Source organism: Trifolium pratense, linkage group LG1 (assembly GCF_020283565.1).
Source record: "Trifolium pratense cultivar HEN17-A07 linkage group LG1, ARS_RC_1.1, whole genome shotgun sequence".
Classification (NCBI taxonomy): Eukaryota; Viridiplantae; Streptophyta; class Magnoliopsida; order Fabales; family Fabaceae; genus Trifolium; species Trifolium pratense.
Genome location: NC_060059.1, coordinates 28,251,880 through 28,275,614, shown reverse-complemented (window position 1 = coordinate 28,275,614; position 23,735 = coordinate 28,251,880). Strand labels below are relative to the sequence as shown.

At 33.6% G+C, this 23,735-nt stretch overlaps 2 protein-coding genes across 2 annotated transcripts; one reads left to right on the top strand and one right to left on the bottom strand.

The window, feature by feature from the left end:
* Nucleotides 1–849: 849 nt before the first annotated feature.
* Nucleotides 850–10,013, bottom strand: LOC123891695. Its single transcript, XM_045941604.1, has 5 exons — nucleotides 9,956–10,013; nucleotides 9,558–9,697; nucleotides 9,204–9,450; nucleotides 7,797–9,097; nucleotides 850–1,792 (listed from the first exon to the last, which is right to left on the bottom strand). The coding sequence occupies exons 1-5, from the start codon at nucleotides 10,011–10,013 to the stop codon at nucleotides 1,340–1,342; spliced, it is 2,199 nt and encodes a 732-aa protein (XP_045797560.1). The 3' UTR covers nucleotides 850–1,339.
* A 308-nt stretch (nucleotides 10,014–10,321) lies between these two features.
* Nucleotides 10,322–23,091, top strand: LOC123909188 (serine/threonine-protein kinase TIO). Its single transcript, XM_045959973.1, has 22 exons — nucleotides 10,322–10,607; nucleotides 10,690–10,764; nucleotides 11,837–11,929; nucleotides 12,133–12,207; nucleotides 12,304–12,396; nucleotides 13,055–13,118; nucleotides 13,229–13,313; nucleotides 13,781–13,853; nucleotides 13,941–14,009; nucleotides 14,109–14,189; nucleotides 14,312–14,393; nucleotides 14,526–14,657; nucleotides 15,407–15,545; nucleotides 16,447–16,618; nucleotides 17,580–17,678; nucleotides 17,906–18,433; nucleotides 18,652–19,809; nucleotides 20,457–20,690; nucleotides 21,442–21,585; nucleotides 21,834–21,914; nucleotides 22,201–22,389; nucleotides 22,641–23,091. The coding sequence occupies exons 1-22, from the start codon at nucleotides 10,515–10,517 to the stop codon at nucleotides 22,881–22,883; spliced, it is 4,002 nt and encodes a 1,333-aa protein (XP_045815929.1). The 5' UTR covers nucleotides 10,322–10,514; the 3' UTR covers nucleotides 22,884–23,091.
* The last annotated feature ends 644 nt before the right edge of the window (nucleotides 23,092–23,735 follow it).

The window sequence follows — 23,735 nt, the reverse complement described above, 5'->3', positions numbered from 1 at the left end:
TACCATGAGACCAACCTGAGCTATGTTTTTATTTTATTTGTTTTATATATTTTATTTATTTAAATATTATTTTACTATTAATTAGAAAAGTAAATTATAAATGTGTCACAATTTAAAAGTTAGCATCTATCAATATTATGTGTCATATTTAACATATCATGTGTTTGATATGTGTGTTATAAAGGAAAGTAAAATTTAAAAATGCAATATACCTTCGTCATAATATATACACTTGAGGTGAACTAGGTGTTAGCTCAGTGATATATATTATGGCGAAGATATATTGCATTTTTAAAAGACTTTTAAAATACTTTATACTTGAGTTACAAGTAGAGCCGTAAAAAGGGCCTTAAGGGGCCGGCCCTTTAAGGGGCGGACCCACTTATTCCTGATTATTAATTTTATTTAAATTTTAAACACAGTTTTTTTAGGGTGCCGATCGTGGACAGTGCTGATTGAAGAAAAAGAGAATAAGTTCACGACACTAGAAAAATTGTTTAAAATTTAAATAAAATTAATAATCAGGAATAAGTGGGTCCGTCCCTTAAAGGGCCGACCCCTTAAGGCCCTTTTTACAGCTCTAGTTACAAGTATATATATTACGGTGAACTAGTTATAAGTATTTTAAAAGTTTTTTTTTGGTAGCCGATCTTAGAGGTGAATAAGTAGAATATATGAGGTTTGAATTCCGGATTCTACACATATAATGCGATGTTCCTACCAACTGAGCTAAGCGGAGACATTTTAAAAGTCATTTTATTAGACCAATTTAATAATAATGAATTGAAGTCTGCCGAATTATAACACAAGTTTGTCAACAAAAAAAAATATTATAACACAAGTTACATATATTCTCTCCAATAAACAAATGAATAAATTTCAATATTCTTTGACCAATTCAATATTGTTTGACCAAATAAACAAATGAATTAATTAAATAGATAAACACTAGTTTGAATCTTCCTATATTTACACTATAAGTAAAATCAACCAATATATATCTAATCTTCACCTACCAAAACATACTTATTAACACTCCAAACTATGGTTTTGGTGTGAATGATGATGGTTCGAATTCCTGCAACTGCAATTCGGAGGGATTAAAATCACTTGATATCAAAACTGATCTTCGAATCAAATTAGGCGGTCCAGTAAGCCGATACCGATGGTAAAAACCAAAATAAAAAATCAACCAATATATATCTAATCTTCACTTACCAAAACATACTATAAACACTCCTCTTTCAATAACTAGCATCATTGAAGCACTCTTAATCTATATACTCTTCAATTAAGACCTTAACATAATTGAAAGGGCCTTAATTAACTAATTAACACCTCAAAATCCCATGAGTGGAGATAAAGGTGACAAAGGAGGAACACTAAAGATAGTTCCCATAACATCAGTATCCCAAAAACCTTTCCAACATGAAGGAGTCAAAGGACAAATTGAAACCCCTTCTTCTTTCTTAACTTGCTTATTACTACTATTATTGATCTCAACATAGTTTCCTTCATCTCTTTGTCTTTTCTCACCAACTTTTATGCAACTAGAAAGTGATGATTCTATTGAATCAGTAGCAACATCTAAAGGAAAATTCATTATAGCTTTACTTCCTCTCATTTGAAAAGCAGCTTTATCATAAGCTTTTGCAGCTTCTATGGCTGTTTCAAAGGTTCCAAGCCATACTCTTGAACCTTTTTTATTAGGGTCACGAATTTCTGCAGCAAATTTTCCCCATGGTCTTCTTCTAACACCTCTATAGTGTTTATTATTATTATTATTATTATCCTCGTTGGTGTTGTTGGCGTTTTCACTTTTTATCATTTTTTGTTGTGGGAGAGTTTTTTTTATGGAAGGGATTGTGATGTTCAAAGAGGGTTTTCTATTGCTTAGATTTGAGGTTGATCTTGGAGGTTTGGAGAAAGAGGTTTGATGGATTTGAACATGAGTTTGTGTTTTTGTTTGTACCATGTTTTTGGTTTCAAAAAATGAATTTTGAATTTGTAACATGTTTGAGGGCCAAAAAGTGAAGGTGGAATCGAAGGTTTGTGGTTCCATGTTTCTAAATTGAGGTTGTTATGTTTTTTTTGGAGAGATTAAGGAGTGTGCTTAATTTGGAATGGAGAGAGGAGTTTGTTGAGTGGAAAATAAGGAGTGAAGAGTATATATAAATATGAGGGGTGTTGTAATGGAAGAAATGAAGAAATAAAATTGAAAAAATAATAAAGTTAATAAAAAGGTGGTTTCTATGGAGATTCCAAGATGGAGAGAGGAAGCATCGTTTTGTAGTTTTTAATAATTGATGGATTTGGTGACAATTGACTTTTGTGATGACAAAGGTGACCAGAACTTCACATAATGACTTTTCCTAGCTACTTCCAACCAATACTGCTCTGCCTTTGGTTTTAGACTTTTAGTTGATTGGTTTGGAATGATGCATGAATAGTGCTAGTGTAGGAATTCTTATTAGGATTACGATTGTCTGCTGTAACTACTTCACGCGCAGTAAATAATTTCGGCTATCTAAAAGTGAACAAACAATCTTGATTATCAAAGATGATCGAACGCAGTTATAATCTCAATCCTTCATTTTTATTAGACGGACATGAATGATTATAGCATTAACACATTAACTATATTTTTTCCATTCTTATGAAAATATGTATATTTTTTTTAAACGGACATGAAGTAGTTTAATGATTATTTTGTTGTCAATTTTTTACTTATCTATTCTCTCTCATTATAAATTTATAAGAACATCATTCCTAAAATAATTATAAAAAAATAAATTATAAAATCATTGTTTATTTGTTCATTTCAATCCTTCTTTTTTTGTTTTGATTCATCTGTTTTTTTTATATCCACATCCCTTATAAATTATGATTGTCTATCCTCATTAACATATCTCAGTTGATAAAAATATCGCATTATATATAGGAATCGGAATTCTAATTCAAAATTCCCTATTTATTCATCTCAAGAAGTAAATTTCTAGTCTCGTGAACTTAGCTCTGTTGGCAGGATATTGCATTATATATATACGCATGGGCTGGAGTTATAACTCTGGTCATCTCACTTATCCACCTTAAGGGTGAAATTTTTAACCATTAAACTACTTGACTAAAAAAAAAAGTCGAGTCATTAAACTACTTCACAAATTAAGAAATATGATTGCACAAGTCATGCATGTTCATCATTCATCGTGCTCTGCTCATCTTCCAACAAAAAAATATATATTTTTTCATCTCACAGGGAACTAAAAAAATCGATTGTATTTTGTAAAAAAAAAAAAAATCCAGAGTGGAGTATTAACAATCTCTTAAAAAAAAACCATTTAATACTGCAAAAATGGTCACAACAAAACAATATTGATAGTGTTTGTGATCGCAGCAAAACTCTGTTATTATAGTTGCAATTGAAATTAATTGGTGATTAATTTGATTTCAGAAGAACCAATTCATTAAAAAGAAATTATATGTGATCTAATTTGTTGATCAGAATAGGATGATGGCCAGTCAATCGTCCGTTGGGCAGGTGGTTGAATCGTTAAGCAGTTGGTCCATGGAGGGGGATTGTACCTGCAGGTGCTCCGATGCTTAAGTCAACAAGAGTTCAAGAGATACTAGAAAGAGAGTAAAGTGAGATAATGAAGAATAGACATGACTCTTTTGTATATGAGAGCTTATATAGTTGTCCCCAGCGCTGGGCCAAAGGTCGGTCTAATGGGCCATGCTAAGCAGACCCAATAGACTCGACTGCCAGGATGTGCCCCGTTATCGTAGGAAAGGCAATTGCTATTCCACGTCCTGGTGAGCAGTTCCACGATGCCAGGATAATGGATCAGCTCAAGTGAACGAATGTGCTCGCGTAGGAGCACATGCTTATCATGACGTGATGACGCGTCGAGAAGGCCACATCATGTGCTGACGTGGATGAGGAAACCATGTTTGATTGGGTCATCCTCTATAGTCCGAGCATGATTGAATTTGGGTCAGCTCTTGACCCAGTCCAGAACAATATGAAAACGATTATAATTAAAAATTATGAGAAAAAATTACAGTTAAAAACTATGGGAGACATGATCCATTGATGCAACCTACAAGGTCCCATATAATCAAGATATACAGGATATATGTTGACTTTTAAACATGTTGATGAAATTTGGTATAAATCATGATAATTTTTATGGATTTGGATTCTCTAGATTGATCAAGTATAAAATGAGAAAACTAATGATTGTTATTTTAATAATCCCATGATTTGTTATAGTGCATCTATAATATTTTATCTTGATTTGTTAATTAACAATTGTTCACTTTACGCTCTAAAGTGATTTACTCACTTTAGAAGAGCATATGTCGAATCCTTATTTTTTGGGGAAGGATCAATTTTGAATCATTCGAAATTCATATAAGGTTATGTTAATATGTGCACCAAGGACATATGTTAAGCTTCTAAATATAAAAAATTGCATTTAATGTTAGAATTTTTTTTTAATGTTTAAGAAATTAAATGCACAAATTTCAATATATTATTTCTACTTTTACTTACTTAACATGTGTCATTGGTGCACATAATAACATTTTCCTTCATATAATTAGTAAAACCGTGTTCGTACTTTGTTTCTAGAATTAGGTTTTTGTTGGATGATGCCTATATATAGTGACAACATCTAGGACTCTTTTGTTCACCTCTATAAATAGAGTCTCGTCAACACCGAAGAAGCTATCAAAAATATTAAGAATAAATTTATAGCAAACAATTAAGAGGAACATTTTCAAGATTCATTAAACAAACTTGAAATTCTCAATGTGTATTAGGGAGTCATCTTGTTATATTTTGTGCTTAAACATTTTTATCCTCTCTGAGTGAGAGTTATCACTGATTCAAAAATCCTCTTAAATTTGTGTATAGGCCAATAGTGCCAAATTAAATTTCTTAAGAGCAAGCTTAAGCAATCTATTTGTAGCAATTATAGCAACCAACTTGAAACTTTGCTGGGATCTTTTGCACTTTAATGAACAATGGTCTGCATTTGAGTTTTGAGGTATAATCGAACCATGTGTAACCATATATTTTCTTCAATATTGAGTGACATTAAAACAAATCCTCTTGACATTATAGAGCATTCAACCTTAGTTACATGGTGATGGAGCAACCACAAACTTCTTGTTTGATTTCTTGGCGTGGGCCTCCTTTGGCTCATGAACTGAATATCCCTCACACCATTCAACACAATTTGAAGGCTATTGTTAGACACTTCATCGGTGGCACTCGGTGGTGGTGTTGGGCCGTGAAGGGGGAGCTTCACTAGATTGGATAAACACATTAATTGGACATTGAGCATTCATATAAGTGATTTTGACATTATATACTTTCACCCAATAAAATGGAACATTTTACTTGTTGAAGTTGAACAAAATATAAGTGAAATGAATAACTTTTTAATTTGAAACTGCAATTTTTAATGAAATTTCTTATAATTTCATGACTTTTAACCATTTCCTGTCATCAAATTGTGTCATATCTTTTTTTTTTTGGTACATAGTGTCATATCTTTTAAAATATGTTAAATCACTATTTTTAAATATAAAAATCTATGGAGAGTGACCAAAACTGAGTGATTTTAAAATAGGGGGACCAATATCACAGGTGGTTAAAATAGGAAGATCAAAAGTGTAATTATAAGCCTAAAATAGATACTCTTGAAGAGGGTAATATTTTTATTGCCTAGAAGTGACCTTAAGACTAGAGATGACAAAAAACCCCAAACCCGAGAGACCCACCTGAACCCAAACCCAAGTCAACGGGTGAAACCCGATTTGTCTGGGTTTGGGTTTGGGTTCGGGTGACACCCGATAATATGGGTGTGAGTTTGGTATCAGTCAAACTCACACCCGAAACCCATACACCCACCCAAAATATTTTATAATTACCTAATTACCCCCATAGTCTCCCTCAATTTTCTTGGAAGACCTTAAATTTTAGTTGTAATTTAATTTCTTGAAAGTCTATGTTGTAATTTCTTGAAAGTCAATGTTTGAATTTCCTTGGAAGACTTTAATTTTAGTTGTAATTTAATTCAAAGTCTATGTTGGAATTTAATTTCTTAAATTTGCAAATTATTTTCAAATGTGCTGCGGGTTTGGGTTTGGGTGGAAAAAACCCGAACCCAATGGGTGTGGGCGTGGGTGTTGTTTTGCCACCCGAACAACCTTTGGGTTTGGGTGATGATTTCGGGTGTGGGTTTGGTAATTGTCAAACCCGCACCCATGGGCGCCCGTTGCCATCCCTACTTGAGACGGATGAGTCAAACTCAATTGTGATGGATGACACACACAAAGGATCAACCAACCTTTCAGGATGTGACAGTCTTCTTAGAGATAGCAATGATGTTTGTCTAGTTAGTTATTCCCGCAAAATTGGAACTTGTGATGCACTCTATGCATATATGTGGGGCATGTATATCAGTATAAAACTGGCTTGGAGACATGAAATTACCCACCTTCAAGTTGACAGTGACTCAAAGGTGCTAGTTGATATGGTCAAATAAAATTTTACCATTAACGAAAACATACCTACCTCGATTCAATGCATTTAGGATATAAAGAGCATGAACTAGCAAGTTCAAATCAACTATACTTGTTGTAAGCTTCACCAATCATCTTCCAAAAACTTTCTCCATTTTGATCAACCTCAACAATTGGATCCTTTGAAATGTTGAGCCATGATTGAATGATAAATTCATCTTCCTTTGATTGGAATCTTGCTTTTGGCGTATTAACAATCAGTGTCGATCCAACTTCTTCACCAAGGTTAATAGTTTCCAACCCACTGTTTGAGTGCAAAACTGTGGTGTTTCGGGTCATTTGATTGCATGCCACAACTACTCATTTGAATCCCATGAAGCATAGTGAAGTTAGTTAATTGATATGAATAATTTTCGGTATGATACGAATAATTTTTAGTATGATATGGATAATTTTCAAAGCGTGAGTTATTTTGTGGATTTGAGATAAAACGAGAATTTTGAAAATTCGGGTTATGATTTAGATTTGAGTTAAAAGGTGCATTTTCAAAGTACAAGTTATTTTGTTTATTTGGGATATGAGGAGAATTGTCACTATTTGTTATAAAATTTGACCAAGAATTATCGTGATTGAGGTTCATTGTCAAATCAAATGTGTAGAAAAATAATTAAAAAGAGATACATAAACTTATAGTCTAGATACATAAACTTTACAATGAATCTAAAAATCAAACTTTTTCTTGTATATAGGATCGAAGAGAGTAGAATAAATAGTTAAGACTATATGTGAATGAAAAAATAAAATAAAGTGAGATATCTATTAATTAATAAAATAAAGACATGGTTCACAATTTTTTGAAAATTAAAAGAAAAGAGCTAAAAAACCATGTGCATATCTATGTGACACTTAGAGCATCTCCAACCGTGAACCTATTTTTGGGTTCCTTGTGGGACCTATTAAGCCACGTCAGCTTGAAGCAACTCAACTAATTTTTATCTCCAATGGTGCAACTCTGAAGAACCCATATTGGGTCCCACAATTTTACTTTATTTATTAATATTTTATTCATATTAAATTTTATAATAATTAAAATAATAATTTTAATTATTTAAATTAAAATTGATATAAAATAAATAAAATTCAAATTGAACTTATAATTTAAAATGATAATTAATATTAATCTCAAATACATGACATATAATTAAAAACAATAAAAATAAATAACATCACATAATAAATTAAACTTAAACTTCATCATCTACATGTCCAAAACGTTCCCAAATATACTCGACTAAATTTCCTTGAAGTTGACGATGAACTTGTTTTTCTCGAATACTTGCTCTTCTTTGTAGTCTTGTTGCAAGATTCGGATGAGGACCGCTAAATGTTTCGGTTGTTGAGTTGTTGTCATCCACATTATCATAAGAGTAATCAAAATTACCTCCATATGTATGTCGTTCGTCTTCAACAATCATGTTGTGCAATATGATGCATGCATATATGGTATGCTTGAGGGTGCCCATGTGCCAAGCACGTGCTGGGCCACGTATAATTGCAAATCGAGATTGAAGCACTCCAAATGCCCGCTCCACATCTTTTCTAGCTGATTCTTGATGTTGAGCAAATAACTTTTTCTTTTCTCCTTGTGGCATTGAAATGGTTTTGACAAATGTAGCCCACTCAGGATATATACCATCTGCTAAATAATACCCCATATTATATGGTGTCCCATTGATTGTATATTGCACATTGGGAGCATGTCCTTCCAAAATATCGTTAAACACATTAGATTGGTTTAACACATTAATGTCATTGTTTGAACCTGCAATACCAAAAAAAGCATGCCAAATCCATAAGTCTTGTGATGCCACTGCTTCAAGCATGATTGTGGGCTTACCATGATCACCTCGACAAAATTGTCCTTTCCATGCAACAGGACAATTTTTCCATTCCCAATGCATACAATCAATAGAACCCAACATACCTGGAAAGCCACGTGACTCTCCCATTTGTAAAAGATGTTCAACATCAGTGTTGTTAGGCTTTCTCAAATACTCAGCCCCAAATACAGCATTCACGCCCTGAACGAATCTTTGTAAGCACTCAATTGAAGTGCTTTCACCGATTCGAACATACTCGTCTACAATGTCAGCAGCAGACCCATACGCCAACATACGAATAGCAGATGTACATTTCTGCAATGGTGAAAGACCCATTTTACCAGTTGCATCGACCCTCATTTGGAAATATTCATCATGATTTCCAAGGGCATCTACAATTCGAAGGAATACATGCCTATGCATTCTGAACCTTCTTCGGAATTGAACATCTGTGTATACTGGATTTTCCGAGAAGTAGTCATTGAACAATCGATTATGCCCTTCTTCACGACCTCGATCTATCGTTGTTCTTTTCTTTGGCCTAGAGGAACTTCCAGATTGAAGTTCATTCTGAAGCTCTTGTTCTTCATCACTGTCGTCCATAAATTGAGTTAAACTCCATTGGTGATGATGAGTTAAACTCATAACTTGAAGGTGTATTTGGGTTCTCCGATGATGCCTCACTAGCATAAGTCTTTGTTATTTTTGAAGAACTTTCAATCGATTCTCCCATCCATTTAGGTTCATCTTTTAACAATCTCCATGCGTACTCAAGGTTGAATGTTGTACCTTGATCCTGAGCAAAAAATGCATTTGCAGCGGCCATGACATCGTTCTCCGATGTCCCACTTTTCTTTCCATTAACAGCTTGTTTGTAACACCCAACAAATTTTTGAACCAAGCCATTTATTCGATGCCATCGACATTTTAATTGTCCCTTTAACTTTTCCCGCGATTCCCCACGATACTGGTTATAATTGGCAGCGACTCTTACCCAAAAACTCTCAGCCTTTTGATCAACTCCCACAATTGGATCCTTTGAAACATTGAGCCATGATTGGATAAGTAGTATATCCTCATCCCTTGCAAATTGCTCTCGAGATTTTTTTTAACAACAACCCTTTCTTCTTTTTCAGTACCAACTTGAGTAGAAAATGGTGGAACTTGAGTAGAAAATGGTGGCATCGGTGGAATTTGAGAATTTTGAGGATTAGGATTTTGATAATTTTGCATGAAATTGAACATAGCTTGTTGATAATGAAAATGATTAGGATCCATTTGACCTAAACAATTGTAATTTGAAGTAAAAAAAAATGAAAATTTGAATTAAAATGATGAAATTGTGAGAGAGAAAATTGAAATTGAAGAGAAAATATAAGTGTTGGTAAAATTTGTGTTGGTTAATTTTTTTCACAAAACTATATTTATAACTAAAAAATAACTAAAAAAAAAAAGAAAAAAAAAAGAAACTAGCCGTTGGTAACGGCTACTTTTATTATTAAAATCAAAAAAAAATTTGAAGAACCTTTGCTTGTTTATACACTGATAGCCAGGTGGAGCTCCAAAGCAAAGAAAAAGTGGACCCCAAATCATTGCCATGCTGGCAAACTCTCATGAGGAACCACCGCTGGAGGTGGTCTTAAGAGCCGTTGGTGCACAAAGACACATTCTTTTGTGTAGAAACAAAAAAAAATATTGAATTACTCATCTTGCCTAACAAGACACAGTACATTGTAGTTAAACTACAATACATAGACTATCGATAATCATGCTCCAAAAATCTCCGGAGACTATTTTTTTATGACATATCAGACGTTTGTATATCTCGGATTCTCGGTTAGATTTTTTCCCTCTTTGGGGACTTTGCCCCCCCTCCCATTGCAAAAAAAAAACTCGTAAAAAGGGTTGAGTGGAGCGGGAATAGAAATTCGAAATTCATCTTCATTTCTGATTCTACTCTCTTCTTCCTCACTATTCTTCTTCTTCTTCTACATTCCCATTTTCAAATCTCTCTCTCTCTCTCTCTCTCTCTCTCTCTCTCTCTCTGAGCATCGCATCGCACCACACCTTCTTCTTCTTCTTCTTGAATCCGATTCAACAATGGGCTCCGTCGACAAATACCACGTCATCGAGATAGTCGGCGAAGGTTCCTTCGGTAAAGTCTACAAAGGAAGACGCAAATACACCGGACAGGTTACTCTCTCTCTTCCTAAATCTAACCATTTCCACTTCTTTCCATTTTCTAACTTCCGATTTTCAATTTTTTCCATTTTAGACTGTCGCTATGAAGTTCATCATGAAGCACGGTAAAACTGAAAAGGATCTTCACAATTTGAGACAAGAAATCGAGGTAATTCGTTGATTCATTCATAAATTTCGTTTTAGTTTCATCAATACCCTTCTATTTGGTGTAATTGGAAGTTTGATTTGTTATTCCAAGTTTGGATATACTGATTGGGATTTGATAGTTAGGGTTTCTGTTATTGTCTGTAGTTTGAATTTTGAATGCTAAAATACAAGTTTTCTTTGTCGTTGATGCTAAAAGTATTGAGTTATAGAGTGAGAGTGTCACGATAGAGGTATGATTTGATAGTTGGGGCTAGAGTGTGGAGTTGTTACCCATTTTCATGTGCAAGGTGGACTTCATGAACCTAAATTGAAGTCGCACATCGAGAGTCATGAACTTGGTGTGAGGGTTTATAATCCTCCCCTTTGATTCATGGTTTGAGGTGTAGTTAGGTTCAATCTGTATCAGAAGTTAAGAAGCTACTGCTAGCTGTTCTTAAATTGCTATAAACTGCTATTGCTATGTTTGTATTGAGTTAATTAATGAGTAAATAAAGTAATTTATTAATGTTGAGTTCATTGATTTTCGTTTGCAATTGTCCTGATTTCCATTTTTTACATCAATATTAGGAAATAGTTTCGCATGTTGATATGGTATTGATAATGTAAGATGTATTTTTCTTGGAAATATTTAGTTTTTATTTAACTTATTAAGGTAGAAAGAAGAAATTGCACGAGTTGCCTGACCAGCGAGAAGACAAAATGGTTTAATCAGCTTTATGTAGAACTTATAAGTTATAACTCTAAAATATAATAAAGTCTTCCGAGTACACAGATTCGATGGTGCGATTGATATCAGTTTTTGGTGAGTGCATATACAGAAAATTTTGACTAAAATATACAGTGTACATTGAGTTTTAAATTTGGTTCAACATACCTGCATAAATCACAATTAAAACTTGAAGGAAAATTTGGAGAAACTTAGAACAAACAATTGGTAAAGAAAATAATGTGTTCTAAATGATTTCATTTGTATTATTGACCCCACCTAATAGGATATAGCTTTTGTTGTGTTTACTAATTTCTTATAAATGGCTGTGCTAAATGTTGACATTTGATATTCATGAATTTTGCAGATATTAAGGAAGTTGAAGCATGAAAATATTATCCAAATGCTTGATTCCTTTGAAACCCCACAAGAGTTTTGTGTAGTCACAGAGTTCGCACAAGTAAACTATCTGTATTTCTGCCATTTTTTCAGTTGACTATTTGAATGATTTTGGATTTGTAGCACTCTAGAACCTGTGAAAGTTACCACCACTTATCCATCCATTAGTGGTTCATTTAAGTATTTACAACCAGCTGATTGTGGAACAAGAAAGACTGAATCATCCGACATGCTGTCATGCTGATGATAATTTTTATTTTTCAGGGTGAGCTATTTGAGATTCTTGAGGATGATAAATGCCTTCCTGAGGAACAAGTCCAAGCAATTGCAAAGCAATTGGTATTTTTGTCATGAACTGCTTATCCTACTTCTAACAATGTTTAGAGGAAGAATTACAAGGATAAACGTCTTATATTTTGGGTTTGGATTATGTAGGTAAGAGCCTTACATTATTTGCATTCCAATCGGATCATCCATCGTGATATGAAGCCCCAAAATATCCTCATTGGTTCCGGATCGATTGTCAAGGTAATTCCCTGTTACCGAGCCAAATTCATACCGATATACATGCCCCACAATATTCTCATTGATATCAGTAGTGGCGTGGTTCATTTTTTTTAAGGGATTTGTTTTTTTTCTTCAAAAGCTCTATATGAAGGTTATGCCAGAATGTTTGTTTCAAGGAATGTGTATTCCCATGTTTATGAGAGATTCAAGCCCTAATATATGGGTAGGGAATGTGTATTCCCATGTTTGTTACAAAGCTGCAAAATTGTATTCATTGGGTATGAGAGATTCTCAGGAAAGAAGTAAATTCCACATCCTATGATTATTCCCAAGGGGGGAGAGGTTGAGCATAAAAGATTTCCATGAGGGAACCTCTATACCCGACCACTCTTACAAATATTTCTGAGGAATGTTGAAAGTGTTATCCAAACACTTCTTTTGTAAAATACCTGGGAATAAGAATTTCATCGTTGTTTATGTGGGAAAGATATTTCAAGGAATGGATATATATACATCCCTTGAACTGGCTATTGACAAGTTTTTTTAATCACAAAGTTAATTCAGACACTCATGAGATTATTTTTTAACCAACTCACTGATGTACGGTTTTCATTTCTAGTTTTCTTTAGTTAATTACAGTTGATCGTGGTCTAATATTTTTTATTTTAATATCTGATAGCTTTGTGATTTTGGATTTGCACGTGCGATGTCCACAAATACAGTTGTTTTGAGATCTATAAAAGGTTTGGTTCATCAGAACACAATTTGTTGCCTTTTAATATTAATTGTAGTAATGTAGCTTGTATGTAGCTGCTTGTATTTTGAGGAACTAAATTTGTTTTATGTTTTTCAGGCACTCCATTATACATGGCTCCGGAACTTGTCCGGGAACAACCTTACAACCACACCGTAGATTTATGGTCTCTTGGTGTTATATTGTATGTTAAATATCTCTAATCTCTTTTTATCTGCATCTAATAACACATTTACTGGTATTCAGTCATGCATTCGTGGATGGCAGTTGTCCATTTAAATATGGCTCAATGTCTTGATATCAGACGCCTTTACAAGATTTAAGTTGGCCATTCATATTGTCAAATCAAATAGATCCTAATTTTTATTTCTTTTACTTTCTATTTGCAACATCCTTATTCTTTCTAACATCAGATTCTGTTCCAAACTTCATTCTCGTGGTAATCAACTGCTGCTTTGCTTTTCCCAGTTTTAGTGATGGACCGAACCTGTTGTAATTTGTAAAAGTTGTTGTAATTTGTAAAAGTGATCTGAATGATGGCATTATCTAACTAATAGTTATATAGCAAGTGTTGTTTGAAAAGGGCAATCTCATCTCAATGTTCTTTGTTATTCACATTGAGTTGAAGCCAGTTTTTTATGACTATAACAGGTATGAGTTATTCGTAGGCCAACCACCGTTTTACACAAATTCTGTTTATGCTCTCATCAGACACATTGTTAAGGTACATTTTTCGATTGGAAGATATTTGATATGCATCACTTATGCTCTTATACTGAAGGATGGGCTGATCACTAATTGAATAATCCAGGATCCAGTTAAATATCCTGAACATATGACTCCAAATTTCAAAAGCTTTTTAAAGGGTTTGCTTAACAAGGTTCAGTGAATGTTTCCCCCTTTTTATTTCTACCTTGTGAGATTTTACTTTAATCCACAATGAATTATAAACTTTGGTTTCCAAATTTATTCCATGCAGGCACCAGAAAGTAGACTAACTTGGCCGGCTCTTCTTGAACACCCGTTTGTTAAAGAATCTAACGACAAAACTGAAGCCAGGGTAGGCATATTAAACTTTATGCCAAACAATTTTGCATTGGGAAAGATGCTCATTGGAATTGTAACTCAGTAGAGTATTCTCAGTTAATTAATTTATTAAAATTTGGATTGAACTTACTTCAGGAATTGCGTGAGATAAGTGGTTCACCAAGGGACAACAATATAACACAAAGGGTTGAAGCTAAAACGATTCAAACTTCAACAGGTACAGCAACTTTACATACTCTACTATTATGTAGTATCAATGAAATGTCTACTAGATGTCTCTACATTTTTTTCCCTTTCTCTCTACTATAATAATTTATTTTTGTTACTTGCAAAAACAATCACACAACAGGTTTGGAAGAGCATATTGCTTCACCACTTCAGAATGAAACTCAGTTAAATGTTCCTAACATGAACAAAACCAATACTAAAGTGCTGGATGAGTCTCCTGGATTTTCAAATCAAAATGATGTAGGAGAGTCAGGTATTGTTGTCTCTCTTTCAAACCTTGCTTATTTGTATGCAAATATTTCTTTGGTTGTTGGAAGACATATGATCCTGTTTACATAAAAATTAGGAACTATTTGATTTTCAAGAATAGATTGATGAACCACTTCATAGTTAAGCGCATTTCCCCTTAAAATTAAAATGCAAAGTGACAATTACTGAACCTCTCATAAGTATTTGGAATGAAAATATTTCTAATTTTAAATTTAATTTGAATTTATTACAAGAAGACAGCCAATAGTCATAAAAATTAGTATATATATTTCTTCGGTGTAACATTTGATATTGTTAACGTTTTAACAAATTCAAATTTTACAAAATCCACCGTTGGGATGAAAGTTTATATATATATATACTACTCCGTCCCATAATATAAGCAAAAAAAAAATTTCACACTTATTAAGAAAAGTAAAATATGATAATTTCAAGGTTGACTTTTTGTATGTTTGTTGAAATAAGTTTCATGAGAAGATGTAAAAACAGTTTTTATTGGTTATTGATTATGGGGAAAAGAAGAGAGAGAGTAAATTAAGTAAAAGTTTATCTTGAAAATGATAAAAGTTAATTTTTTTTGCTTATAATTTGGGACATGAAAAAGTGATTTTTTTTGCTTATAATATGGGACGGAGGGAGTATATATATATATATATATATATATATATATATTAGTAATATATTCTGTATCTTATATGAACACCTGTGGTTGATGTGAATGCTTCTGAGCAGGCTGCCGAAGACTTGACAGACTTGAAAGTAACTCTCGCACTGCCAAAGGTGCAAAAGTAATTGGTCAAGACAATGAGGCATTGGGACATGTTCTACAACCACTGAAACGATGGTCAAAGGGATCTCAAAATATTGTCAGGTAAGTTTGTGTTGCAGACTTAAAAACACAGATTTTGCATTTGGAGTCCTCATTAATTCCACTTAGTATTGGATTGGTTTTAATGTCTTGAGTTTATTACACATTGTTTTATTTTTTGTTGAGCTTTTGTTCATTATCATATGGGGAACCTTCTTTTGAATGTTGAAAATCTGTGGACATAAAATCATCCTACCTAGAACTTTTTTCCTTATGTTTCAGGTTCACACATATTGTTTACCATAATATAATTAGTAATTTTACCATACATTTTCAATTTGCACTTTCTTTCTCTTAATTAAAATAATCAGAACATGGTTTCATTTTTTGTTGCTTTCAATGCTGTCAACCGTGTGCTAGAGCACCGCTTTAGCGGAATAGCACATCGGCCATAATATAATTATAATGTTCATTCCCATGCTTTCGTTTTTAAAAATATCACATCGGCACCTAGATTCCTTGAATTGTAATTTGTATACTCTAATACCTGGACCTTATCCCATTACCTGCATTCGGTTAACTACAGTATGATATTTGTAATATATTTATCGAGAAACTATTAAAACACAAATGTTAATATAATACTAACATTACATTGGATGCTTATTAATTCATGAAAAGTGACATTGATTTAACAGGACAACACACATTTCATTGATTTCAATTTCAAAGATCATCCACATTCCAATTATAAAAAACTACTAATTATTAATAGTACTATATAAATTTAAATACATTAAAAGCAATGTAGCTGGGTAATTGAACATGAGGCTTAATTTGATTGTTTTGGAACTTGCACTGATTTGTTTTTCAATAAAAATCAAATGACTGTTTCACCACCCTAGTAAGTGTACTTTGGTTTTAAAATTATTTATCTCTGAAGTCTTTCTTTTATGATCTATAGTGATCAAGATCTTCCTGCTTCAAACCAGTCACTGAGAATTCTGTCAAATCTAGTTGCTGCCGGTGTCTTCAGTTCTATTGGACAAATAGATGAAATAATAAGCGAACTCCTTTTGTTTATCAAATATATTTTAGCAATGAAATCTGCTGAAGTTTTTGACTTGTTAACAAAGGTACATCACTTACACATTTAATCTATTAGTTTCTTCCTTCTAGAATTGTATTTTTTTTCCTTTTATTTATGTGTAATGAATTTAAAATGCCTGGATCTTCATTTGATGTGTTAGAGTATCTCAGCCTCTTACAATCTCTTGGAAGATAGATATTTGGTATATGATGTAGGATTATATTCTAATAGAGCTTGCAATCCATGGAAATGTCGAGGAAGCAATCTAAGAAGTTGTTTTCTAAACTATGTTGAGCTAAAAATTATTTGCAGCACAGTAAAATTATATTGAAAATAGGGAAAATGAATAAAAAAATCATGGGGGACATAGACCAAACCCGTGAAAACAGTGGATTATTTGAATCTAAAACTAGGAAGACCAACTCTATTGCGTTAAATGTCTTCCTTAATGAGTGTAGGGATTAAGTCCCACCGTGATTAAGTCTGGCTATCTCATCTACAAAGCGAGCTGAATATATAGACTGAAAATAATAATTCTACACATCAGTTTACTTTGATTACTGAAAATACATGTTACTGTGTAATATATACAGTTTATCTAGACATTATTTACTTACCTTCCAACAATTCGTCAAGCTAGACCATGTGTTATAGTTATCAAACTTTTAAAATATATATCTTGTTTGAGGACCTCACTCAAGTGAAATCATATGCTTACTGCTCAGCATGAGTATCCAATTATTACAAATGTGGTAGAGACATAAATATGAAAACAGAGAGAGATAGGTGAGATTACAAATGCATTTTTTGGGGAGCCCACATATTTTAGGATTGTTTTCTTTTTAATACTTTCGTTGACAATATCCATAAACTTAGTATGTGCATCTAATTTTATGTTCTTTGACTATATTTTTGGCCTAATTTTTTGGTGAATGTTTTGTGAAATTAATTGAGAATCTTTTCTTGCAAGATTAGCTAGTTAAACTTCGGGCATTTATTTTGTGCAGGGCTTCTCTATCACTAAAATTTTCCTAGATAATGGTGGGAGTTCCTTTTCAAGCTCATATTTTAATCACTGGGTTGAATTGGTTGAAATCTATTCTCAGGTGATACTCTTTCTATCATGTAAATTTGCATATTATTGGTAATTTATATTGAATGTGACGATGTAAATCTAAACTACATGGTTTAGTTTTTTCAGTATTCATATCTTCATAACCAATACCTAGAATATCTTAAATATTAGCTTGTACAACAGATAGATGGAAAAACTCTTGTTAATTGTGCAGTTCTTACGTGTTTGCAGCACTCATTTATTAATATATAATTGCAGGTTGTAACTTCGAACAATGATGCATCTGGAAGAGTTCTTTATGAGTCTAGTGCCTGCATTACGGTCATTTTGTCTAAAGTTGCTCAGGTGCTTAGATTATCTCAAGTGTCAGGCTCAGAGACACTGAACGCAACAGCTAACAGAATTATAGAGCATGCAAAAACATCTGGTTTAGTAGACCATTTGTGCCAGTGCTTAGCGACTTCAGGCTCGAGTCTTATTGCTGGTTCTTCCAATATGCTACGGGCTGCTTCTGAAGCATGCAGAGCTGCCTGGTCCTTGATTAATGCTCTGGACACCCTTTTTAATAAAAAAAGTGCCATTTTGTTTCCAATCAGTGCATTGCCGAGTCATTTTTTGAAGAGGACAGAAATTGTGGATCACAGACAAGATCCCTTGTACGATGAAGAATCAACAAAAATGGTTGATGCAGTGACAAGAGCATTCGTGAGATCCAAAGCTGTTCAGGTTGCTGTGTACTATTGTTTTCATCAGCGCATTGAGTCCGCTACGATTTGTGGTCTTCAGGTACTTCTCGGCTTTGCCCTTGTTTTAGGGATTCCTGTTATGACAGAAAGATGCATGTTTTATATTGGCTTCCTAAAGTAGATCTTTCCAATATTTATTTTATTGTTTCTCTAAAGTTATAGTATTTATTTTTGTTGGTACAAAGGTTATTGTTGCAGATATGGCATAGTTGAAGGTAATTCAAATTTTTATATTCCATCATTCTTTTGCCTTTTCAGCTTTTGTCTAGGTGCTGCCTCCATAGTGGAATTGTTCCAGCCGTCCTTTGTGGTATTCCCAGTTCGCTTCCTGTGACCACTGTTGTTAGTGGTGGTGGTGATGGAACAATTGTTTCAGAGATTTTCTCGGTTTTGTCAATATGCAGTTCCTCTCTCAACAAAGATGAACACAGTGTAGAACCAAGTAACACTAAATGCAAATTAGCAAATCCTTCTGCTCTGATTCGTCATTCATGTCTTATTCTTACAATAATTGCACAATATTTGAAGTCAACTGGAAGAAATTCTGCAATTTTTATGCTCACCAACTCACCAAAGAAGCAGCTTGCTCGACTCTCAGTTCTTGCTCATCATGTTTCTTATGATGATAAAACAAAAGCCTCTTTCCAACTTCAATGTTCATCAGCCATGTTGGCTTTGGCATCCATTCTTTCGCTCGAATCTGGGACTTTGGTTGAGTCTCCGATATCTGAAATTGCTACGCCTTTAATTCCTCGAGCTTCTACACTAAGTGATCATCTAAAATTTTCTTCAGGAAATGAAAATGAACCGGGCCCTGGTAATTTTACTGGGAAGCTCCCATATTGGCTAGGGGTAAGAGATGGGTGTGTTGGTCTTGTAGATTCCAAACTCAAGTTGGGAGGACCATTAGCTATTCAGCAGTTGTGTGCAAGTGGTATACCACTACTTCTAATCGGCTTATTAAGCGATGTATTTTTAAATCCTTCTCAAGAAAACGAGTGCCTAAATGATAGAGTTGGATTATCTCCTATAGGCGTTGTGTGGACAATTTCATCATTATGTCATTGTCTCTCTGGTGGTGCTTTGATTTTTCGTCAGATTTTGATTAGGAATGAACATGTTAAGCTTGTATCCAACTTAATATGTGATGTGCATCTTAAATTGATAAAATGCTGGACCGGACCTGGAGGAGGGAGAGCAGGAGTCAGAGATATCATAAATGCAGTCATAGACCTCTTAGCATTTCCTTTTGTTGCTCTTCAAAATGCACCTGGCTTGCCATCAGCCACTGCTTCTGTCAGCAGTGGGTTTCTTCTTAACGTTGGTTCCCCTGGTCAGAGAGTTTACATGGAAGATAAGGATACAGTTAAGGCAATAGAAGAAGACATGAGCAAATACATTAAGATCCTCGTGGAGGTAAAATCCTCTTTCAATCACCTTTGGTTATCTATTTGAAAGTGGTTTCAAACAAATATCATTCTTTCATGGGATACTAATATGCTACTGCATGTAATTAATGTTTGTTATTAAGCAGTAGCTGATGGTAGGTTACGTTTTTGAAAAATCACAGCTGGTACACTATTTAATGCATCAATTATTAGTTTCTGTGATTGTAAGTTTACTTTTAGTACTCCCTCCGTCCCAAAATAGATGACCCAAATGGAATAAAATTTGTCTCAAAATACTTGACCTACTCTACTTTCAATGCAATATTTTGCCATTATACCCTCTAATATTTACTACTTTCATGACTCCCAAGTAAGTCATCAATTCTTTTTAAGGGAAATTAAGTAAAAGTCACATTCTCTCTCTCTCTCTCTCTCTCTCTCTCTCTCTCTCTCTCTCTCTCTAATTATTACAGTTTTCTTAAACTGTGAAATGGTCAAACAGATCATCTAATATGGGACGGAGGGAGTATTATTTTATCCGTTGTTTTAAGTTATAGAAGTTTATAATTATATTTGAAATGGTTGCTGGCTAATTATCTTTTATTTTCACTTGACTACTAGTTGAATTGCCATCTTATAACATCCATCCTCCTAATCAATTGCTTTGAAGTTCAGGTTGGTGTGCCTAGTATTATCCTTCGATGCCTCGATCATATGGAGTTGCACGATTTGGGCAAGCCTGTGGCTTTCCTTGCTAAAATGGTGTCCCAGCGACCTTTAGCAGTTCAACTTGTGAGTAAAGGTCTTTTGGATCCAAATAGAATGAGAAGGTTGTTTGACTTGTCTGGGCCAAAAGAGGTTTTGCTGGATACTCTTATGATAATTTCCGATCTTGCTCGTATGGACAAGGTTAGTTTTGACTCCACCAAATTGTTTCATTATATGAATGCTAAGTTGATTGGTTATTGCCTTTAATATACAAAGGGTAGTGGGTACACAACTACACATTAAAGAAAAGACATAGATTTGTGCACATATTGTAGAACGCATTACTCCCTAGAAAAGTGATTTTTAGCTTATAATAAGGAGCGAAGGAGTAGTTTAGAACAACTAACTGGCATTACACAATGACGATGAAAATAATTAGATATACTAGAGAGAATCTCTCAAAATGAGGATAAATAAGAAGCTAAGGAAACTGTCTCAATAATAATAAAATAGAGAGAATAATTCTAGTTATGGCTATGATTAACACTTCCTGTCAAGTTGGTGCATATCCAATATCCATCATATGCATCCAACTTGTTACATATAAAATCAATTTGAGGTCCTCTAGAGATTTGGTGAAGCAATCATTGAACTGATTATTAGAGATAGATCCAATGACTTCATTTAATCCTTATAGATGGATTGGAATCAAGTGTTTTAAGGCTTAGTTCAAGGTATTTGTTCTTGTAATGTCAAAATATCTGTGATTTCACCTGATTAAAATTTTACTTTGAAGAAAATTCTTTTGTGGTTTCTAGAATACAATGCACATGCATTGTTTGGGTTATTTTATATTTGGACCAGGATAACTGTTTCACGTGTATTTGCTTTCTGGATGTTCCATAATGATAGTTTGAAAAATTATTTTTACTTTCTGTTTCTTGGTGTTCAGGGATTCTATGAGTACATTAAAGGTGCTTCTATTTTGGAGTTCTTAAAAGATTTTCTTTCACACGAGGATCCGAATGTGCGTGCCAAAGCTTGCAGTGCTCTCGGTAATATGTGTCGCCACAGTGCCCTGTTTTACAGTTCTCTTGTAAGTATAATAATGAAAAATATAGAAATATATTATTGTCGGCATTCTCCTCATTTTTTCCCCCTATAATACAATTTTTATATTTTCATGTTGACTTGTTTTTATATATTAAGTTTTCATTGAATGAGTGTACACATTTTCATTACATTAAAAAAATTTCAGACTCTCAATAAAATATGAAAAACCAAAATCTGACACATGCAGTTATCATATTTTGAATTCTCTTATAATACAATTGCAATTTGCAGGCAAGATATCAAATTATTAGTATCCTCATTGAAAGATGCTCTGATCCGGACAAACGAACAAGGAAGTTTGCTTGTTTTGCTGTAAGTTTTGTCTCCTACTGCTAAAGCCAATATTTGATAGTGTATTGTAGATTATGTTATGGCCTTTTGGCATCCGTACGATGTTCGGATGAACTTTTGCAATGAATACTTTCTTTTATGTTTTACGTGTCAAACATTTTAAAGTTAGTTCTTGTCAATTTACATAGATATGTGCATAAATTTCCCTTCCTGTTTTTAGAACAGATACCATCATGCTAGTGCTTAGTTCTTGTCAATTATACTTTTTCTTATCTCTTTTAATCTACTATCCTATACCTGAATTCAGATTGGAAATGCGGCTTACTACAATGACGTGTTGTATGAAGAGTTGAGGAGGTCGATTCCTCATTTGGCCAAATTGTTGCAAGTGGCAGAGGAAGACAAAACCAAGGCAAATGCTGCAGGTGCACTTAGCAATCTGGTTCGCAACTCTGACAGACTTTGTGGAGACATTGTGTCTAAAGGAGCAGTTCAGGTACGTGCACACTGCATTTTTTAAAGTGATATTATTTAGTTTCTAATTCTATTTATACAGTCAAATGCAATTTCATCAATTTTCATAACGAAATAATTTAACGGTGAACTGTTTGTCCTAAACAGTTTTAGTTTCCTTTAAAATTTAAGATGACGCAAACATTTTTTTTTTTACTAATGACGAAAACATTTCTTATTTTTAAAAATATATGCAATTTGATGTTTGTCTTGGATGGCCTCTTCTCTTTGCAGTCTCTTCTGGAGTTAATTTCCGATTATGCAGTATCCGCTCTAAATCCAAGCAGAAATGATTCAACAGGCGAGTCTCCTTTAAAGATTGCTCTCTTTTCCTTGGCAAAGATGTGTGCCCATCCACTCTGCAGACAGTTCATGCGTTCATCACCTTTGTTCCCTGTAATTGGAAGGCTTCAGCAGTCTCCAGAATCATCCATTGCCAAATATGCATCTGTGATTATTAGCAAAGTTGAACCTTGACGTTCAAAGTCTCGTTGATGGTTGTACCACTGTTTGATTGACTTTCACTGAAGTCAATTCGGTTAACTCTTGAATATTTTTGTAAGTAGACTGTAAAATTGCATATAAGTTACTTTGTCATGTCATGCTTTGCATTGGCCGTTGGAAAGATATAGTAATATTAGTATGTGATCTGAACTGTTTCATATTTAACCTGTGCCAATTTCAAGATATTCATGTAACAGAAATAGTAAAAAATGGTATTAAAGTTTAGGTTGTGTAACTGAAACTCGAGTAAATTGACTAAGCCGCCGATGCTGTTACACCCAATTTTTTTTTAGTAACACCCGTAAAAAATACCTGGTTACACCCAAAATTTATTTAAAATTGTTTTTGTTCATATAATTTTTTTTTCCATCTCTTCAAATCTTCACCTCTCTAACTCACAAACATCCATGATTATGATTATGTGATGACCAAATTAGATGAAAGATTAAAAATTGAAGCACTTAGACCATCTCTAATGAGGATCTTACAGTATGGATTATTTTAAAAAGGAGGAAATGATATTACTAACTTTGGTTATGTAATGACATAATGACAAAATGTATACATATTTGTTTTTTAAAACTCCCGTTTTGAGTTTAATAGGAAACAAATCAATGAAGTATAATTCATGATGCTCTTGCAAACATAACTACATCTATAGCTAATCTTAATATTTTTATGGATGTACCAATATGTATTAGTTGATTACAGATGAAATGCTCTAAACATATCTTTTGGTAAAAAAAAAATGTGAAATAAAAAGTGCACATGACAAAATTTTGATTTCCCTTCGAATTTAATTTATATGTAAAGTTATCTTAGTCA

What these genes read in the sequence shown, in the direction of transcription:
- LOC123891695 (XM_045941604.1), bottom strand. Translation starts at nt 10,013, where the DNA reads ATGGCAATGATTTGGGGTCCACTTTTTCTTTGCTTTGGAGCTCCACCT. An exon ending in TTCCACCATTTTCTACTCAA is followed by an intron (nt 9,451 to 9,557) that starts GTTGGTACTGAA and finishes AATGTTTCAAAG; the next exon opens with GATCCAATTGTGGGAGTTGA. An exon ending in TTTGGGAACGTTTTGGACAT is followed by an intron (nt 1,793 to 7,796) that starts GTAGATGATGAA and finishes AACACCAACGAG; the next exon opens with GATAATAATAATAATAATAA.
- LOC123909188 (XM_045959973.1), top strand. Translation starts at nt 10,515, where the DNA reads ATGGGCTCCGTCGACAAATACCACGTCATCGAGATAGTCGGCGAAGGT. An exon ending in AAATGATGTAGGAGAGTCAG is followed by an intron (nt 14,658 to 15,406) that starts GTATTGTTGTCT and finishes GCTTCTGAGCAG; the next exon opens with GCTGCCGAAGACTTGACAGA. An exon ending in TGTCTAAAGGAGCAGTTCAG is followed by an intron (nt 22,390 to 22,640) that starts GTACGTGCACAC and finishes TTCTCTTTGCAG; the next exon opens with TCTCTTCTGGAGTTAATTTC.